The sequence below is a fragment of the Ranitomeya imitator genome, chromosome 1 (assembly GCF_032444005.1).
Source record: "Ranitomeya imitator isolate aRanImi1 chromosome 1, aRanImi1.pri, whole genome shotgun sequence".
NCBI classification, from domain to species: Eukaryota; Metazoa; Chordata; class Amphibia; order Anura; family Dendrobatidae; genus Ranitomeya; species Ranitomeya imitator.
In genome coordinates, this window is record NC_091282.1 from 697,609,912 (window position 1) to 697,629,702 (window position 19,791).

The 19,791-nt window shown below is 46.8% G+C and overlaps 1 protein-coding gene across 10 annotated transcripts in view; it reads right to left on the reverse strand.

Annotated features, from left to right (window-relative positions):
- RBM25 (RNA binding motif protein 25) overlaps positions 1-19,791 on the reverse strand; it is a 100,854-nt gene that overhangs the window by 63,926 nt on the left and 17,137 nt on the right. For 6 of the 10 annotated variants that reach the window (XM_069731218.1, XM_069731160.1, XM_069731211.1 and 3 more), the window contains exons 2-5: positions 10,357-10,471; positions 1,664-1,713; positions 591-758; positions 347-413 (exon numbers count right to left, since the gene is read on the reverse strand). In XM_069731218.1, coding sequence (XP_069587319.1) covers positions 347-413; positions 591-758; positions 1,664-1,713; positions 10,357-10,456 — 385 coding nt within the window. In that variant the 5' untranslated portion in view covers positions 10,457-10,471. The remainder of the gene's footprint in view (positions 1-346; positions 414-590; positions 759-1,663; positions 1,714-10,356; positions 10,472-19,791) is intronic. The other 4 variants (XM_069731202.1, XM_069731166.1, XM_069731226.1 and 1 more) reach the window with 1 other exon arrangement.

Below are 19,791 nucleotides of genomic sequence, written 5' to 3' on the forward strand. Positions count from 1 at the left end.
CATGTGGGGGTTGCCTGGTTGCTAGGGAATCCTCACATGTAATCAAGCTGTCTCATCATTCAGCTGCGGCTATGAAAACTTAATCTCCTTACACTAACTAATACTCGGAGATCACCCGAGCAACGAGTACACCAAGTACAAATTACATTACAAATTGTGTGTGTGTGTGTGAGTGAGTGAGTGAGTGAGAGTGTGTGTGTGTGTGTGTGTGAGAGAGTGAGTGAGTGAGTGAGTGAGTGTGTGTGGGAGAGAGAGAGAGAGTGTGTGAGAGTGTGTGTGTGTGTAACAGTTATTAAAGTGCAACTATTTTATTAATATAGAGAAAAATTGGAAAAGATTTACATACCACACTTACCTTGAAGCTTCCCAGACGCCCCTTGAACTCTTTTCCAGCTCAATACTAAACCGCATTTCTTTAGAGAGGAAAAGAAAAGAGTTTTTTACCATTATAAATCCTGATAATAATAATAGATTGCAATTCATCTTTATAATGGCATGAGTGCAACTAAAGTTTTAACCAAAACATAGTAAATATATCTCTATATCCATCATGAATATGTAACTGTGGGGAAAAAAAAGAAGATACTTACGGCTAGTAGCTGCCTGATAAGCATGTCAGATGCCTTATCTGAAATATTTCCTACAAAAACAGTGGTGGTCGGACCGCTGTTCTCATCATTTTCCTTATTTTTCATACCCATTAAGTCTTTCCTAGGACCCATATGTTTCCCGACCATAGGTACAGTTGGCAACAAAACCTTGAGATTGAAAAACGAATGAAAAAAAAAAAAAAGAGTTAGGAAAGGAAAAAAAACTAACTTCTGAAATGAGCAGCAACAGATTTTAGTTATTATGGGAACCCATATAGCACAAAGAGCCAAAAATATAAAAAAAATGTAAATTTTAACACAAACTTACTATCGAATAAGCATTTTTATTGTGGTATCTATAAGAAGGACATCTTGCCAGCATAAGCAGTTGTTCCAATAGTGCAACGACTAAAATCATTGCAAACCAAAACTCTGGATCTCTGATATTTGTTCCATAAAAATGGATGTCAGTATGAACACTGGTAATCAACTTAAAAAGTGAACCTGTCAGAAGGATTGTGCTCACTAAACTACAGGCACTGTCAGGTTGGTCCCGTTATACTGATTACAATGATACCAGGGTGATGACATCCATCTTGTGGTTGTTGGTTAATCTGTATTTGCAAAATGCCTAAATAAAATGAATATATGCATATTATACATTGTATCATGCTACAGCGCCTGCATGATGAATGCTAATTTTTTTCTTCAAGCAATAGTATATTCAGTATGTAAAATAGGGGGCAGGTTAGTGAAGGACCAGTAAGCCCATACACACGCATATGCAAGCAGAGAACCACATTAAGACCCACTCCACAGGCTGCCCCAAAGCACCAGAAATTCATAAACTGAAAATACAGATTACACAACAACCGCAAGACGGATTTCATCAGCAGGTATCATTTTAATCAGTTTAATGGCACCAACCTGACACGGTGCAGGTTCCTATGCACAAACCTGCTGACAGGTTCCCTTTAAGTACTCTAATGTGTATGGACAGCTTGAAACGGTTACGAAATATTTATGCATCCATAAAACCCATTAAATCGTTGTCATACACAAAGTAAACTTACGGTTGGTCCTGGAGCCATTAAACCCATTGGTACAGGAATCATTTGTGTTCCTGCAAAATAAATGTCACAAATTAGGAATTTTTGTGTACTCTCCGTAAAATCCTTTTCTCCGAGCCACTCCTTGGGGGACACAGGACCGTGAGTGTATGCTGCTGCCACTAGGAGGCTGACACTAAGTGAATACAAATAAAGGTTAGCTCCTCCTCTGTAGTATACACCACCCACTGGCTTTGGACAGAACCAGTTCAGTGACCAAGCAGGAGGAGATTAACAATATTAACAGTAGGTACAACATGTCAACTAGAAAACCATCATAGGCAACAGGCCAAAAGGATGGGTGCTGTGTCCCCCCAATGAGTGGCTCCGAGAAAAGGATTTTATGGTGAGTACATAAAAATCTCTATTTCTCCTTCGCCTCATTGGGGGACACAGGACCGTGAGACGTCCAAAAGCAGTCCCTGGTTGGGAAATATCATAAGAGAGTAAACTCCCGTCACCCGCTGTCATAAATAGCGCTACCGCTGCCTGCAAAATTTGTCTACCCAGGCCACATCTGCCGATGCCCGAGTATCGACATTATAATGCTTTGAGAAAGTGTGCAGGCTAGACCAGATCACCGCTTTCCAAACCTGCTCCATAGACACTTGATGCCGAATAGCCCACGAAACTCCTACCGAGTGGAGTGTGCCTTGATTCCCGCTGATATAGGCTTGCCTCTGACAAAGTAAGCTTCTTGAATAGCCGACCGAATCCATCTGGCTATTGATAACTTAGAAGCGGCCGATCCCTTCCGGTGCCTCTCCGGGAGCAAAAATAGGGCATCCGCCTGTCGAAACGGCACCGTCCCAGACATGTACCTTTTGAAAGCCCTCACAAGATCAAAAGAGTGAAGAGCTTTCTCCACATGATGCACCAGAGCTGGACAAAATGAGGTTAGAACAATATCCTCGTTAAGGTAGAAAGAAGATACCCCTTTTGGAAGGAACGGCGGAGACGGCCTGAGGACTACTTTGTCTCAGTGAAAAGTCAGAAAGGGAGCTCAGCAGGAAAGGGCAGCTAAACTCCGAGACCCTTCTGATCGAAGTAATCGCGACTAGGAAGGCGACCTTCCATGAGAGACCGAAGGAATTCCAAAACGGTGGGAATGTTGAAAACCAGCGGAGGTCGACCTCTGCTTCTGCCCCATTCGAAAAATATTTTCCAGATCCGGTGATAGATGCGCCCCGCACCAGTTTTCGAGCATTGATCATGGTGGAAACTACCTCGCAGGAAAAACCCGCTTGGGTCAGAACCCAGAATTCAATGGCCAAGCCTTCAAACACAGGGACCCTGAGTTCTGGTGGTAAATCGGACAATGAGAAAGCAGATCCGCTCGATCTGAAAGTCGCCAAGGAACCTCTGCGACCTGTTGGAGAAGCTCAGTGTACCATGCTTAGCGTGGCCAGTCCGAAGCAACTAGGATTACTGGTACCCCCTCAGCCTTGATCTTCCTGATGACCTTCAGAAGCAAGGGCAACGGGGGAAACAGGTAGGGAAGACAGAAGCGACTCCAGAGGCGGACCAGCGCTTCCACCTCGATGGCTCTCGGGATCGGGCCACAAATTGACACCGAACCAGGATGCCATCAGGTCCACGTCCGGAGTTACCCAGCGAAGGCAGATCTGCTGGAAAATCTAATGGAGAGACCACTCTCCCGAGGCCAGGCCTTGATGGCTGAGAAAATCCGCCTCCCAGTTTTCCACTCCTAGAATGTGAACGGCCAAGATAACCGAGCGTTTTTTTTTTCGGCCCAGCGAAGGATGTGTTCCACCTCGCGCATTGACAGCTGTGGCATGTCCGACGGGGCACGGATGCGGGGCGGCCTGCTTGGAGACAATGGAACAGCCGCAAGGACTGTCGAATAGCTCGGATCTCCAGGACATTGATGGGAAGACTTGACTCCTGAGGAGTCCAACTCCCCTGGGCAGTGTGGCGACGAAAAACAGCTCCCCAGCCGAGGAGGCTGGCATCGGTAGTGACCAGCAGCCAATGGACCGGGAGAAAGGACTTCCCTTGGAGGAGGGAGGACGGGAGCGTCCACCACTGGAGTGCCTGCTTGACCCGAGGGGGTCAGCCGACACGACACGGTCAATCGAGGGAAAAGGGACTTGTCCCATGCGTCCAAAAGTGCCTGTTGTAGGGGACGAAGATGCAGCTGCGCAAATGGAATTGCTTGTATTGCGGCTACCATCTTCCTGAGGATCCTCATGCCGAAACGGATGGAACAAGGAGACTTGACAGAGCTCCCGGACTCTCTGCTGAAGAGCCAAGACCTTGTCCCGAGGGTGAATCACCAACCCTCGAGAAGTGTCCAGAATCATGCCCAGGAAGGAAATCTGCCAAGCTGGAATGGAAAAAGATTTGTTCAGGTTGATCAACCAGCCTAGCTGAGAAAGGGTGTCCAATGAAATGCTGACGCACGCCTCGCACGCTTGGAAAGATGGCCCTTTGATCAGTAGGTTGTCTAGGTAAAGTAAGATTACTAAGCCCCGAGAGTATGAAACAGACATGACAGCCGCCATGACCTTTGTGAACACCCTGGGGTCAGAGGCGGGGCCGAAGGGCAAAGCCGGGAACTGCAAATGTTCTCCGAGAATGGCAAAGCGAGGGAACCTTTGGTGAGAGGGGAAGATTGGCATGTGAAGATACGCATCCCGAATATCGATGGCGTCTAGGAACTCCCCTTGCTCCATTGAAGAGATAACAGAAAGGAGAGATTCCATCCTGAAATGCAGGACTCTGACAAATTTGTTTAGAAGCTTTAGGTCCATGATGGGCCTGATTGTACCATCCTTTTTTTGGACCACGAACAGATTTGAATAGAAACCCTTGAACCTTTCTCTCTCCAGGACCAGGGTAATGACTCAGTCTTGGCAGAGTGACTATGGCTTGGTAAAAGGATAGTGCCCTCATTCCTGCTTTGGGGGGACTGGAGGCCAAAAAATGGTTTGGAGGAGGGAAAGAAAATTCTATTTTGTATCCGGAGGACACCAGATCCCTGACCCACTCGTCGTGAACGACTGCGAGACAGACATGGCGAAACAAGAGTAGGCAGCCGCCTACTCTGCTGGTGTCGTTCTGGACAGTGTTGCAAGTCATTTAGCCGAGGATCTTTGAGGCCTGAATCCCCTAGATCTGGCCTGCTTGGAGCAGGCCTTCCACGAGTGGTTGGGTTTGTATGAGGCCTGTGGGCTCTTGTCCCTGCAAGCGGGGCACCCCGAACTGGGGGAACTGGCTGTAGGGAACCACCCGTAATTGCTGTGAAAGGACCGGAATCGTGTCTGCTGCTGTCGGAGGATAGGGCGCCTAATTCTCTGCTGGGGAAGTGATTTACTCTTCCCGCCTGTAGCGTCCGAAATAAGCTGATTCAGCTTTTCTCCGAATAAGGAACTGCTGAGATAAGGGAGGGAGATTAAGGAATTTTTGGATGCAGAGTCCCCTCGCCAGTCCCTGAGCCATAGTGCCATTGTTTGCGGAGGTCATGTGAGAAGGGTTTTCTGGTTTCAAGAGATCTCTGACCTGCAAAACATTTGTCTGTCCGCTCCCTATGTCGCCAAACTATGTTCTGGAACTCAGGGTGATTGACAAATACCCTATGAGGACATTAGATCCTTTTAAAGGACACTGCGTTATCCGCGTGGGAGGTAGTAGGCTCTTCATTGATCTGCTGCAACTGGTTGATGGCTTCAATGAGGCTATCCACTGTAGCCTGATAATCTGGCGACTCTAGGTCAAGGGGCCCATCAGACTCGGATTCTGAGTCATGTTCATTATAAGCCCCTGGAGAGGGAGAGCGAGAAACGGAGCTAACGGATGCCAAGGTGCCAGAGGACCTGTGGGACGAGCTATGTACTCGTTTCCTAGATGCCTGTGTGTGTTTTAAAAGAGAACGGCCGCTGCAGGCCGATGGTTCCCCTGATGTAGGGGAATTCTCTGACCTATGGGCTCCTGCTGAAAATGGCCGCCGAGATTAGGAAGGCTCTTCTTGCACCCTGCAGGCAGGTGGGCGGGACCGCCAGCGTGACACGCGGTCGTGGGTGGGGTTACCGGCTTGTGGTCTAGCAAGGGCAGAAGCCAGGGACTAAATTACGGTGCCCGGCCCGAAAAAGCGACTAGGTTCACGACGCGCTAAGGAGCCCCCTCCCCCCAATCAAAAAAAAAAAAAACAACAACTCACTGCCGGTAGCCTGGAGGGAGTGAAGGAGCAGACTTGCCACTCTGCATGCAGGTTAGGATTGCGAAAGGGACGATGAAGGAACCCTCAATCCACCATCCCCTTTGGGGGAGGAGGTGGAGGGGGAACGTCCAAGCTCCCTGCAGCACCGCTGTTCCATTAGTGGTGGTGCAGTGGGAGCAGCACAGACGCCATAGGGGCCTCTGTGTATCGTAAGTGTTCACTCCCCTAGGATTTCACAGGGCTGTGTCCTGCTGTAGCCTGGCTCAGAAGGGGGTACACATGGAGGCAACACTCCATGTTCCCGTCTGTTGCTGGTGCGGGGAGATCGGAGCCCTTAAGGGAACAGTCGCCCCTAGTGTAGCTCAGGCATGGCGTCCACGTCGCAGGAGAGGATACGGGGAGGTGACACTCACCGTGCTCACCTGTTGTTGGTTTGGGGAGATCAGCCCCTTGAAAGGGTCCGTCGCCCCAGTCTTCCTTGTTAAAAAAGGTTTTAAAAAAGTCAAAAAACTTGAAAAATAAAAATAAAATAAAGTATGGTCTGAATAGCAGACCCCAGTGTGCCTCCTATGGACACAAAGCATGAACTGGTTCTGTCCGGAGCCAGTGTGTGGTATATACTACAGAGGAGGAGCTAACCCTTTTTGTATTCACTTAGTGTCAGACTCCTAGTGGCAGCAGCATACACCCATGGTTTTGTGTACCCAATGTGACGAAGGAGAAAAAAGTTATGTTTTAACAAAAAAAGGAGCAACACAATATGATTAGATGGCAAGCACAAGATGAGTATTAGTTGCCGACTTCCCATAAGGATTTTCCAGTGGGATACAACAAATCACAAGTTGCAGATATTATCAGCAAGTAAACTGACATACGGAGCCAGTTGTTTTTCAGAATTTATTTAGAGATTTTATTTGTGCAATAATTGTCAGGATGAAGTCTGCAGCAAATCCACAATAAACTCATGGCAAAACCCATGTAACACAGGGAAATTTTTCAGTGAATTTTCACAGATTTAAGAGTGCAATGCACAGTATGTAGTCTTGCCGGTCAGAAAAACAAGACAGGTCAGGTATAAATGTTAGTAAACCTAATTAACAATAATAAGTAAATATTAAATTTACTTTAAATACTGAAAAATAGTTACTGAAAAACAAGCTCATTTTCAGTACAATTAAATCCCATCATAAAAAGTGGTACGCTCTTTCAAACCCCTTCCCGACATGGTGATTTTTTGTTTTTGCACTTAATTTTTTCCTCTTCTTCCAACTTACATAATTTTTTTGCTCACACAGCAATACTGAGAACTTGTTTTTTGCACCATGAGTTGTACTTTTCAAGGACACTATACATTTTACCATATAATGTATTTAAAAACAGAGAAAAGATCAGAGTGCAGAGACGTAAAGCAAAGATTTTTTTTGACGTTCATTGTGGGTAAAAAATACTCTAGGTCACTACAGTTACAGCGATTCTAAACATGTATAATTTTGTTTGTTTCTTTCACAGGGGAAGGGGGAGGAGAAATGGAGGATGGGAGAGAGATGGCGTTTAAGGTTGCAAAAAAAAAATTTGTATTTCCTTGTGTCACCTTTTTTCCAAAATCTGTAACATTTTTATTTTTCAGTTGAATAAGCTGTAAGGGCTTACTGTATATACTCGAGTATAAGCCGAGTTTTTCCAACACATTTTTTGTTCTGAAAACGCCCCCCTCGGCTTACACTTGATTGAGGGTCCCAGAAGATGCAGGGAAGCAGCAGCGGTGGAGCAGCGGGTCACAGGGGACAGGGGCCGGCTGCTGGGGCTAAAGAGAAATATCCACTGCGCTGGCACTGAATATTCATTTCTCTTTATCATCGGGCACAGGAGTGGCAGCCACCGGCTTTCTGCCTCCTGTGAACATGGGAGTGGAGAGAAATGAATTCCATTTAATTAAGTAGTGGGCACACGTGACCGCCCAGCAGCTGCAGGAAGCCATTGTCAGCTGCTACTGTGCGCACTGCTAAATAGCAATAAATACTCACTGCTCTCCATGCACATAGTCCCTGCGTGGAGAGCAGTGAGTATTTTGGCAGCTGTCCTCTGCTTGTAAGCAGCGCATGACGTCACTACCATGTGCTGCTTACAAGTATAAAGCAGCTGCTTGAACAGGAACAAGACGCTGCGAGGGAGCACAGGAAGGTCTGTGGGATTTTTTTTGCTGGGGGCCATGCATACAAGGATGGGGATGAGGATCCATGCATACTAGGATAGGGATGAGGGGGCCATGCATACCAGGATGGGGATGAGGAGTCATGCATACCAAGATGGGGATGAGAGGACAATGCATACACTGCTTATACTAGAATCAATAAGTTTCCCAAGTTTTCTGTGGTACAATTAGGTGCCTAGGCTTATATTCGGGTCAGCTTACACTCAAATATATACAGTAGTTGTTACTGACAAGATTACTTGTTTTATATACTATTTGAGGTGAAAACATTTCAGTCTTCTTATTGCATTGCTTTGGGATGATAAATTAACCCCCAAGCAATTGTAATATTTTTTTCTCTTTATGGTATTTGCTGATAGGGTTAATGAATTGTAGACTTTGGTAACACTGGGATTTTACAGCTGGAATGATACCAAATATATTTATTTTCAAATGGGGATAAAGGATGGCGATTTCAATTATAATATGTACTAGATGGTGGCCCGATTCTAACGCATCAGGTATTCTAGAATATGCATGTCCACGTAGTATATTGCCCATCGACGTAGTATATTGCCCATCGACGTAGTATATTGCCCAGCCACGTAGTATATTGCCCATTCACGTAGTATATTACCCAGCCACGTAGTATACAGCACAGAGCCACGTAGTATATTACCCAGCCACGTAGTATACAGCAGAGCCACTTAGTATATTGCCCAGGCACGTAGTATATTGCAGAGCGACGTAGTATATTGGCCAGCCACGTAGTATATTGGCCAGCCACGTAGTATATTGGCCAGCCACGTAGTATATTGGCCAGCCACGTAGTATATTGGCCAGCCACGTAGTATATTGGCCAGCCACGTAGTATATTGGCCAGCCACGTAGTATATTGGCCAGCCACGTAGTATATTGGCCAGCCACGTAGTATATTGCCCAGCCACGTAGTATACAGCACAGAGCCACGTAGTATATTGCCCAGTGACGTAGTATATTACCGAGCCACGTATGTCACAGGTTAAAAAAAATAAACATACTCACCTAACGATCCGAGGGCCCCTTGTAGTGGAACATACTCACCAATCTGGTCGCTGCTCCTCAGCGTCCTGTCTCTCCGCTTCCTGGGATCCAACGGCGATGGGCGCGCGGCTGCCGCCATCTTGCGTTCCCAGAATGCTTTGCGAAATTACCCATATGACTTAGCGGTCTCGCGAGACCGCTAGGTCTTCTGGGTAATTTCGCAAAGCATCGCTGGGAAAGGAAGATGGCGGCAGGCGCGAGCGGCTCAGCGTACCACGGAGGGCGAGTATAGCAGGGTTTTTATTTTATGATTTTTAACATTACTTTCTTTTACTATTGATGCCGCATAGGCAGCATCAATAGTAAAAGGTTGGTGACACAAGGTTGATGGGTTAACGGAATGAGTTACCCGCGGCATAATGCGGTCCGTTACCGCCGGCATTAACCCTGTGTTAGCGGTGACCGGAGGGGAGTAGGGAGCGGAGCGCCGGGGACACCGACTGCGGGGAGCGGAGCGCCGGGGACACCGACTGCGGGGAGTATAGAGCGGCCATTTTCTTCCAGACTGTGCCCGTCGCTGATTGGTCGTGGCTGTTTTGCGGCGACCAATCAGCGACTTGGATTTCCATGATAGACAGAGGCCACGACCAATGAATATCCGTGACAGAAGGACAGAGACAGACGGAAGTACCCCTTAGACAATTATGTATATAGATGTATGTATGTATGTATGTATGTATGCTTTATTCTTTAGTCTTTGGAGACTTGAACCCAGAATCATCCAGTCTCTAAACTGCAAAGTCACAGTATTTCAGTGCATAGTGTCCTATAAAGCCCAATCACTGTCAGATATTCACAGAAGCACCATAATGGCAAGCATGGGGGACTTCAGCAGACCCACCCGTCCCCCCATCTGCTATAGCAACCCAATAGCACCCTGCAATCGCATTGTGCAGTGTGTTTTCAATGCCACAATAGGAGATCGATGGTGGCTCCACTTTCTGCTGTTATTCAGCCATCATCTGCCGATGTCTGCTGGGCTCAGTTCCTGAGCTTGCATCAAAGAAGGGGACCCAACATTGGACATGCCAGTACAATGCCAGGAAAGGGTTAGATACCCGATCAGTTGTTGTATACCCTGGACAAATGTGTGCTTGAATTTTATAGTTTTTACCCCCAGTGGGTATAATTTTCTTTTGACTCTTAGTGGATACAGAGTTCTCAGCTTTCTACCCAAAAACCCTTCATAAAATTGTCACTTACCAGGAGGGGGAGGAAAACCTGGAAACTGTGGTGGAGGCATACCAGGAGGGAGAGTAGGAATCCCCATAGGGGGACGGTTAAGATGCGGTGGGTATGACATATTTACAATACCAACCTGTTGAATAAATGGAAAAAGAAAATGTCAGGGTTAAACAGTAAATTAGCAACCACAAAAAAATATTGGTCTGAGTAATGTCTCTACCCATAAAAAAAACTTCAAGGTTCAATTTCTGCATTACACATCTTATGTCTAATAGTAAGAAGAATAGCGAGGCCTCATTGACTCATATTCCCAAGTTTTGTTAAAGGGAAGCTGTCACCCCGTTTTTTCAGATTGAGATAAAAATACTGTTAAGTAGGGCCTGCGCTGTGCTTTACAATAGTGTATGTAGTGTACCCTGATTCCCCACCTATGCTGCGAAATACATTACCAAAGTCTCCGTTTTCGCCTGTCAATCAGGCTGGTCTGGTCATATGGGCATGGTGACATCACGGTTTCTTCCCCAGCTTTCCGTTGGTGGCGTAGTTTGCATCTCAGCTTCAGGAAAATGGCCGCCGCGATCTCCATCTGCGCACGCGCGGCATCCCGCGGCCATTTTCCTGAAGCCCCGTGCAGCAGAGAACTCCATCTGCGCACGCGCGGCCTCAGGAAGATGGCCGCCCCCACCGATGACAAGGGTAATAGCGCAGATCGCGCGCTTTTTCTTCACCTGCGCGCAGTGGATTCGGCACTTGGACATGCACACACCACTACGCCACCAACGGAAAGCTGGGGAAGAAACACCGATGTCACCACGCCCACCTGACCAGACCAGCCTGATTGACAGGCAAAAACGGCGACTTTGGTAATGTATTTCGCAGCATAGGTGGGGAATCAGGGTACACTACATACACTATTGTAACGCACAGCTCAGGCCCTATTTAACAGTATTTTTATCTCAATCTGAAAAAATGGGGTGACAGGTTCCCTTTAAGTATTTTGCAAGACACTATGAAGCCCTCATGTTTTGGACTCAGCTTTGGTTTTGACTTATGATGCAAAGCACAAAATATGCTAGGGTTGATAGAGGCCTTACATTAATACCAAACTCACCCCTTCTCCCGCCAATCATTAACATTACGGGAAAACCATTACATGGGGTTGAAATGTGCATTGTGATATAACATATCCGATCTTTGATTCCCGTGGGCAATAAACAGGGGTCAGAAATAACCAGAGTAAATATGCAGTTTAATTCAACACGTACCGTAACTCTTACTAGAGTCCTTACAATGCTAGGAAAAAAAAATCTGGTTGATAAATTACCCCCACAAAAATAAGTCCCTGACCAGTTACTGACAAATTGTAGGACATACAGTCCTGTTCATAGTTATTGGTACCCATGAAATGTAAGTACATAATGTGGAATATCTCCAGGAAAAAAAAAAAAAGAAGGCAAAACAGTTTTGTAGAGCACTCGTGTTAACAAGTGCGCAACAATAACTTTAAACAAAAAACAACTGACACCGTTTACATTAAATTAGTATGGAAAACATTTTGACCCTTGGTAAATCACAAATGAGAATTACATAGTAGGCCCTGTTCCTTTATCACAACAGTAAAGACAAAGGTGATGTCTGAGGACATCAGAACTACTATAATTAGCAAACAAGACTTCTAAAGGGTATAAGGCCATCTCCAATGCCCTTGATATCCCAGTTTCAACAGTGCGCGATGTTATTAAGGAGCTTGCCAAGCACATACATGTGGTGTTATTATATATAATAGTACGTTATTATGTTGGAAGCTGCGGGTAGAAGATGGTGCTGCGGGACCAGTGTGGTGCCTGTAAAGTACAGTATGAAGACGCTGGAGGGTGAGTATAAGAAGTGGGGCACAGGGCTTATATTTAAAGCACCACTCCAGCACTGAAAAATAACACTGGAGTGCTGCTTTAAGATCCCATTGGGAGAACTATAACTCCCAGCATGTCCTGCAGATCCTATGGCATGCTGGGAGTTATAGTTCACCACAGGAGTGGCAGAGTGCTTTATTGTGTGTTTTAAAGACTAACCTTTTAATTGTGCCAGCCATCCACACTGAGGTAAAGAGCTGAAGCATCCCATGACTGCACACACAGTCCTCCCTGCCTTTCCACAACACAGGTCATAAGAGGAAGCCAGCAGATTCTAGTGGGGAGTCTGAAGGACCTGTGATGACATCAGAAGAGGGAGGGCTCTGTGCTGTCATGTGATGCCCACTTCATGACATCACACAGGTCCTTATGCCTCAGCATCCAGCACAGCCAAGCAGGTATGCAGCGATCTTGTCCCCTCTGGCCCCTGCTGATGCTCCCTCCTCCACAGGACATACAGATCTCCCCAGCTGCTGCAGGAATCCAGCATTGGGGAAACCATGTGTGTCCCTGTGTAAGTGAAGGACTATTCATTTGCTGCTCCCTGCTCAGCTGACAAGTGGGGGCGGGGAATCGGCTAATGAATATTCACTGCACTGTGAGATCCCACTAGCCGCTGCCCCCTCCCCACATGCTACATCCCTACCATAATATACAATTATGTATATTGTATGAACTTCATCCTTTTATGATTATATAAATTCTCCACGCTTTATTATATTATCTAATTATGTATTATAATATCATATATTGTCATATCATTATACTGTCTGTATTGCACTGTTGCACTTTATTTGCTTATGTAGTATATATTGTCATATGTCACGTTATTGCGTTGTGCACTTTATTCTTAACATGGATATAGGTTGATCTATTATGGTATCAATGTATTTTTACAGATCCTCCGTCTTCTCTCCCCCCCCCCCCCCCCTTTTTCTTTACTACTCCTGCGTTCAGGTACGCATGTCTGCGGTCTGTGCTCCGGAGCATCATGGAAGGCGCTGGGTGCTGACGCGTGCGGGTCAGTGACGTCATTGCGACGCTCACCTGACCCGAGACGTTGACGCGCTGCGCCGGAAGTGATGCAACCACCGGTGCACGGATCCGGACACATGCGCCATGATGATGAACACATGGAGGTGAGGGTATTTAACGGCGGCTCGGCACACTGCACACCACCGCACCTTGAGAAAGAGGCGAAACGCGCGTCGGTGGCGGTGTGGACACTGATCATTACATACCAATATCATGGGTAAGCAATGAATCTAGTTTGGGACCCAGTCTTATAGAATGGCCTAGTGCGCAGACTTATTTAGCCATCTGGATACCAGTTTATATCTTTACTTTGGACTTTTCGGTCTCTTTTTTGATGCATTTGAGCACTTTTACCCATGTTAAATGCTTAACATCTTTTGTCAGGATACGGTTGTCCTTTGTTATTACCTGATCCTAGTCTGTTTATATATTGTATATTATTTTTCAATAAATTGATACTTTGATTACTCTTGGACTTTTTTTGCTCCAATTTTTGCCTTATGTTTTATATTATGCTTGGGAGTGTCCGTGTGGTGCACCTTTTGAGACGCCCACATGAATTTAAAGGGCCACTGTCACCCCCCTCCAGCCGTTATAAACTAAAAGAGCCACCTTGTGCAGCAGTAATGCTGCATTCTAACAAGGTGGCTCTTTTAGTTTTTGTTTCTATTATTCCCACAATAAATGTATTTATAATTCTGCTGAAATACCTGTCTTTGTCCATGGAGGCGGGACTGAAGCCTCCTCTTAGAAGCGCCCAACTGCCGCCAGTCGTCTCTTGTGTAGATTTTCGCCGCCCCCTCAGCGCTGTTATTGTGTGAATTCCGGCGCCTGTGCTCTGCTCTTCTGCCTTGCGCAGGCGCATAGAGCATTATCCGTCCGAGCACTGGTGCCGGGTTCCTTTCTGCGCCTGTGCGGTCAGTGCGGCCAGCCTGTTACTGAATCCCCACCCCGCACTGTGTTATGCAGTATGCACAGTGCGGGGCTGGGATTCTTGGGCATGCGCACTGCGCTTGTCAGACGCTCCACAGGTCCCCCGCCTTCCAGCGTTGTTTTGTGCGGCTGTTCCAAACACCGGCAAGGATACCTGTATATTCCGGCAACGCAGAAAGGTGGGGGACCTGGGGAGCGTCTGAGAAGCGCAGTGCGCATGCCCAGGAATCCCAGCCCCGCACTGTGCATAATACATAACACAGTGCAGGGATTCAGTAACAGGGTGGCCGAACTGCCCGCACAGGCGCAGAACGGAACCTGGCACCAGCGCTAGGACGGCAAATGCTCTATGCGCCTGCGCAAGGCAGAAGAGCAGAGCACAGGCGCCGGAATTCACACAATAACAGCGCTGAGGGGGCGGCGAAAATCTACACAAGAGATGACTGGCGGCAGTTGGGCGCTTCTAAGAGGAGGCTTCAGTCCCGCCTCCATGGACAAAGATAGGCATTTCAGCGAAATTATAAATACATTTATTTTGGGAATAACAGAAACAAAAACTAAAAGAGCCACCTTGTTAGAATGCAGCATTACTGCTGCACAAGGTGGCTCTTTTAGTTTATAACGGCTGGAGGGGGGTGACAGTGGCCCTTTCATGTCTTTTTACATCAAATAAGGAATTTGTTCCTCAGACATTGTGGGGGCATCACAACACAGAACCAGACCCCAATCAGGACAATAAAACATTCACATTCCTTATATATGAACTGTTCCAATATTTATGGACACAACTGTTTGTCACTCTCCCATATTTTTTCTTTTTATTTATCAGATAGATTTTTATTATCCGCAAAGAATAAACAATCAGAATATTTCTCATGACAATGTTACATTAAACATTCACAGACAACTTTTTACCCCCGACTCAGAGACCCCCCACTCCGCCCAACCCCCAGAGACCTTAGCCAGAGCCACCCCAATTCCCATCATCATACAAACATTTGAATAAACATCCATTATATTTCCACTGAATACTAGCCTCCCTATATTCTCATTTATCATCCTAATTCAAGTCACTCTCCCATATTGGTAGTTCTGCTTCATGTCACCTGTCTTATCTATGTCATTATTTCTGGGCTGTGTTGTGCATAAATGTGTGATTCTTCAGGTTTTGTATTAGGGTACCGTCACACTATACGATTTACCTACGATCACGACCAGCGATATGACCTGGCCGTGATCGTAGGTAAATCGTAGTGTGGTCGCTGGGGAGCTGTCACACAGACAGCTCTCCAGCGACCAACGATGCCGAGGTCCCTGGGTAACCAGGGTAAACATCGGGTAACTAAGCGCAGGACCGCGCTTAGTTACCCGATGTTTACCCTGGTTACAAGCGTTAAACTAAAAAAAAAACAAACAGCACATACTTACATTCTGGTGTCCGTCAGGTCCCTTGCAGTCTGCTTCCCGCACTCAGTGACTGCCGGCCGTAAAGTGAAAGCACAGCCGCTGTGCTCTGCTTTCACTTTACGGCCGGCAGTCACAGTGCGGGAAGCAGAGACGGCAAGGGACCTGACGGACAAAAGAATGTAAGTATGTGCTGTTTGTTTTTTTTTAGTTTAACGCTTGTAACCAGGGTAAACATCGGGTAACTAAGCGCGGTCCTGCGCTTAGTTACCCGATGTTTACCCTGGTTACAAGCGAACGCATCGCTGGATCGCATCGCTAGATCGGTGTCACACACACCGATCTAGCGATGACAGCGGGAGATCCAGCGATGAAAGAAAGTTCCATACGATCTGCTACGACGTACGATTCTCAGCAGGATCCCTGATCGCTGCTGCGTGTCAGACACAGCGATATCGTAACGATATCGCTGGAACGTCACGAATCGTACCGTCGTAGCGATCGAAATGTTATAGTGTGACGGTACCCTTAGTCTTTGCCTGATAAAGAGACCCGAGTAGCCTTGAAAGCCTGCAATTTGTTACCATCTTTTCAGTTAGCCATTAAAAGGTATCAACCACTGAGGACTCTCAATTCTAAATATTTTTCAAGATCTGAGGACTCAGAGGTCACAGCCTCTGCGGGACAGCCCCTTGATTAGAAGATCGTCCAAGTGATTATGAGAATCCCCTTGGAACGAAGGATGGCCATGACCGCTGACATGACCTTCAGGAATAATCTGGGGGCAGAAACCAGGCCACTGGGGAGTGCCGTGAATGGATAGTGGTCTTCCTGGATGGCAAACCGTGGGAATCTCTGATACTGAACACAGACAGGAGTATGAAGATAAGCATCCTGAATATCCACAGAGCAAAGAAATTCTCCCGGTTCCATGGAGGCGATTACAGAACGTAAGGACTGAAAAGATATTCTGAAATGATGGATCCGAACGTGACAGTTCAGTCGCTTGAGGTCCAAAATCGGACGGAGCGATCCGTCCTTCTTTGGGACTACAGAAAGATTGGAGAAGAACCCTGAAAATCATTGGTTTCGGGGAACGGGTACGATTACTCCCGTGCTTATTAGGGAAGAGACGGCCTGAAGAATCCCTGGGCCCCGAGACAGAAGTCTTCACGGGCGAAACAAAAACTACTTCCTGGGGGGAAATTAAAGTCGGACATGACTATCTCTCTGACCTATGCATCGTCGACCAAAGCCAACCATGCGTCCCGGAAGAGAAGCAGCCAGCCTCCCACCCTAGAGAAAATCCCAGGAGGGGGTAATTAGTCATGCCGAGGACAGCCTGTTGGCACGGGACCCTGAAGGCTTGGAAGAGCGACCCTTTGGTCGCCAGTGAGGAGGTGGTTTTGTGAAGGAACAAATTATGAAAGATTCTCTATTTTGTGCTTTGACTATTTTGTTGTTGGTTAAAGATAAATTCTGTTATTTACTTAGGTAGAAGGTTACAGCTGCTATGAAATAACTCTGTCCTGTTTCTCACGAAGATAATATTTTGTTATTCAGCTAGTCTATGGTTTATAATTGGTATAAAGACTTTGAGTATTCTAACTCGAGTGAGCCAGATAAGAGACTCGTGGGGGTATCGCTATACAAAACTGAGGTATCTGTTAATATGTTTTTCTATGCCAAAAAGATATGACCATATCTGTAGTTTCCATTTTTCCTGTATCCTTATGGGTTAAGTTTTTCCTGTATTTTTATAGGTTAAGAACTGTGAGCGTGTTCTTATGCTGATTGGTTGAAGTATAATTTCTATGACTATGAAAACTCATACACAATAAACGGGGCCCAGAGATCTGCTCGATCCCCCACACAGAGGCACGAGTCTCCGTCTGGTCATTTTCAGTTGCCGGCAACGCTTTTTAGATTAATTTGGAAATCACCGAGTCAACCGTGAAGGATCACTTTAGATCCTCCCTCAACAGTTTGAAGGACGACTCCTTCCTTTCCCTTTGGGTGGAAGAGTGGCCCTCCTGGGAGGAGGTCCCTGAAGAATAGAAGGGCCGAAAGGAAGCGCCCTTTTTCTATTGAAAGAACGTTTAGGCTTGCACTGGGGAAAAGAGGTACTTTTCCTGCAAGTAGCATCTGAAATAATTTGATCCAGTTTGAACAACCCAAAACGTCTAGAGCCTTGAAAGGCAAGGTTAGTGAGACTTTTTTGAGGGTGGATCTGCATTCCATGCTTTCAACCAGAGAATGCGGAACAATCGGCTGCATCCAAGGAAGCGGTCAGCAGATATTTGCCGGCATGGGTAATCTGGTCTGCCAAATCTGCCATCTCATCCGGAGGAGCTGCCACCAGGATACCTTGGCGAATCATTCTTGCCCAGGCAAACATGGACACCCAGGCGGAGGCAAAAAAAACGGAGCAGAGGGAGGCGCCAGCTGCTTCAAAAGCTGATTTAGCCAAGCGTTCAATCTGCCTATCCGTAACATCCTTAAGGCGATGTGCACACGTTGCGGATTAGGCTTAGGAATTTCTGGTGCGGATTCTGCCTCTGCTGGCAGAAAACGCACCTGCAGATTTGTTGCGTTTTTTGTGCGGTTCCGCAGCGTTTGTGCGTTTTTGCTGCGGTTTTCTTGCAGATTTGCTGCGTTTTTTTTACCCCTGCGGTTTTCTATAATGGAATGGATACAAAAATGCTACAGATTCACAAAAAAGTAGTGAAATAGTGACTTCTTTTAAACCGCAGCGTTTTCGCAGTGGATTTTCCACAAAGTGTGCACAGCATTTTTATTTCTCATTGATTTACATTGTACTGTAAATCAATTGCGGATCTGCAGTGTTTCTGCACTGCAAAAAACGCTGCGAATCCAAACGTGTGCACATAGTCTAAGACAGTGGTCCCCAACTCCAGGCCTCGAGGGCCGCCAACAGTGCAGGTTTTCAGGATTTCCTTAGTATTGCACAGGGGTTGGAATCATCACCTGTGCAGATGATCACATTACCACCGATGCTATACTAAAGAAATCCTGAAAACCTGCACTGTTGGCGGCCCTCGAGGCCTGGAGTTGGGGACGCCTGGTCTAAGAGATGCACCATCCGGTAGAGACAAGTCTATAAATGTCTAGATGCTTCCTTCCTGGGAAGCGCTTTTCGGGATGTTCCCAGTGTTTAGCCATAATTGCCTCAAATTCCCTGTGATTGGGAAAAGTCTGGGAAGGACACTTTACCCATTTGAAGGAAACTGAGTGCTCCTGAGCAGGTGCCTCGTCCTCCTTTAGGTTAAGAGTTTGGGTAATAGCCAAGATAAGGCTATTGCTCATATCCTGCATTTTTGAGACCCAGTCTGCATCCGCCCCAAAAGCCGCCTCTGAGGAGGGGGCATGGGGAGAGGAGGGCATCCTAGATGATGCAGGGTGACCCAGTGAACTGGATGAGGAACAGGAAAGAGCCCACTTCCTTTGATTTGTGCCCGATCTGTCCCTGCGAAGGTCGTGGTCAGGTGCGTGCGAATCACCGCGAGAGCCGTTCGGAGCACTGGTGGCAGCAGACAAATGTGGAAAATGCTCCAGTTCCTGGGAATGTAATACTTTAGTCAGGTCAGAGACAAACTGTGACATGCCAACAGCCAACTCCAGAGTGAGGATGTGCTCTCATCTCGGGCATTAGGGTGCCCCCGTGGGGCAGACATGGTGGAAGGACTGCAGGACAGGCAGAAAGGGGGAAGGCTGACCTAAAGACCACTTTCTTTTGCAGAGGGCGCAGGCGTAATGAATCACAGTAGGCTTAGAGGGTGGATGAGAAGCCTCTGCAGGGATGGACATAAGTCGAGCCTTAGTGATGCTGATGAGAAGGGCTATATAGGGTGACAGAAGAAAGGAAGGAGAGAGGGCAGAGCCTACTCGATGTCAGTGACGGTCAGCAGATGACAGATTAGCTGTGTCCCCCTTGTCAGATATATGCAAGTAAATGCAGCGAGGTCTGATGCCAAATGAGCAGGAAAAGCCGAGGGGGGTGAACAGCTGGGAAGATTTGCCGGCCGGCAAGAAACAGAATGCGTCCCTCCAATTGGCGAATCGTCGGGAACGTGTACCAGCAGGGAGAGGGAGCACCATAATAGGAGCAGAAATAGGGCACCGAAGAGACTAGCGTGAAATGGGGGGC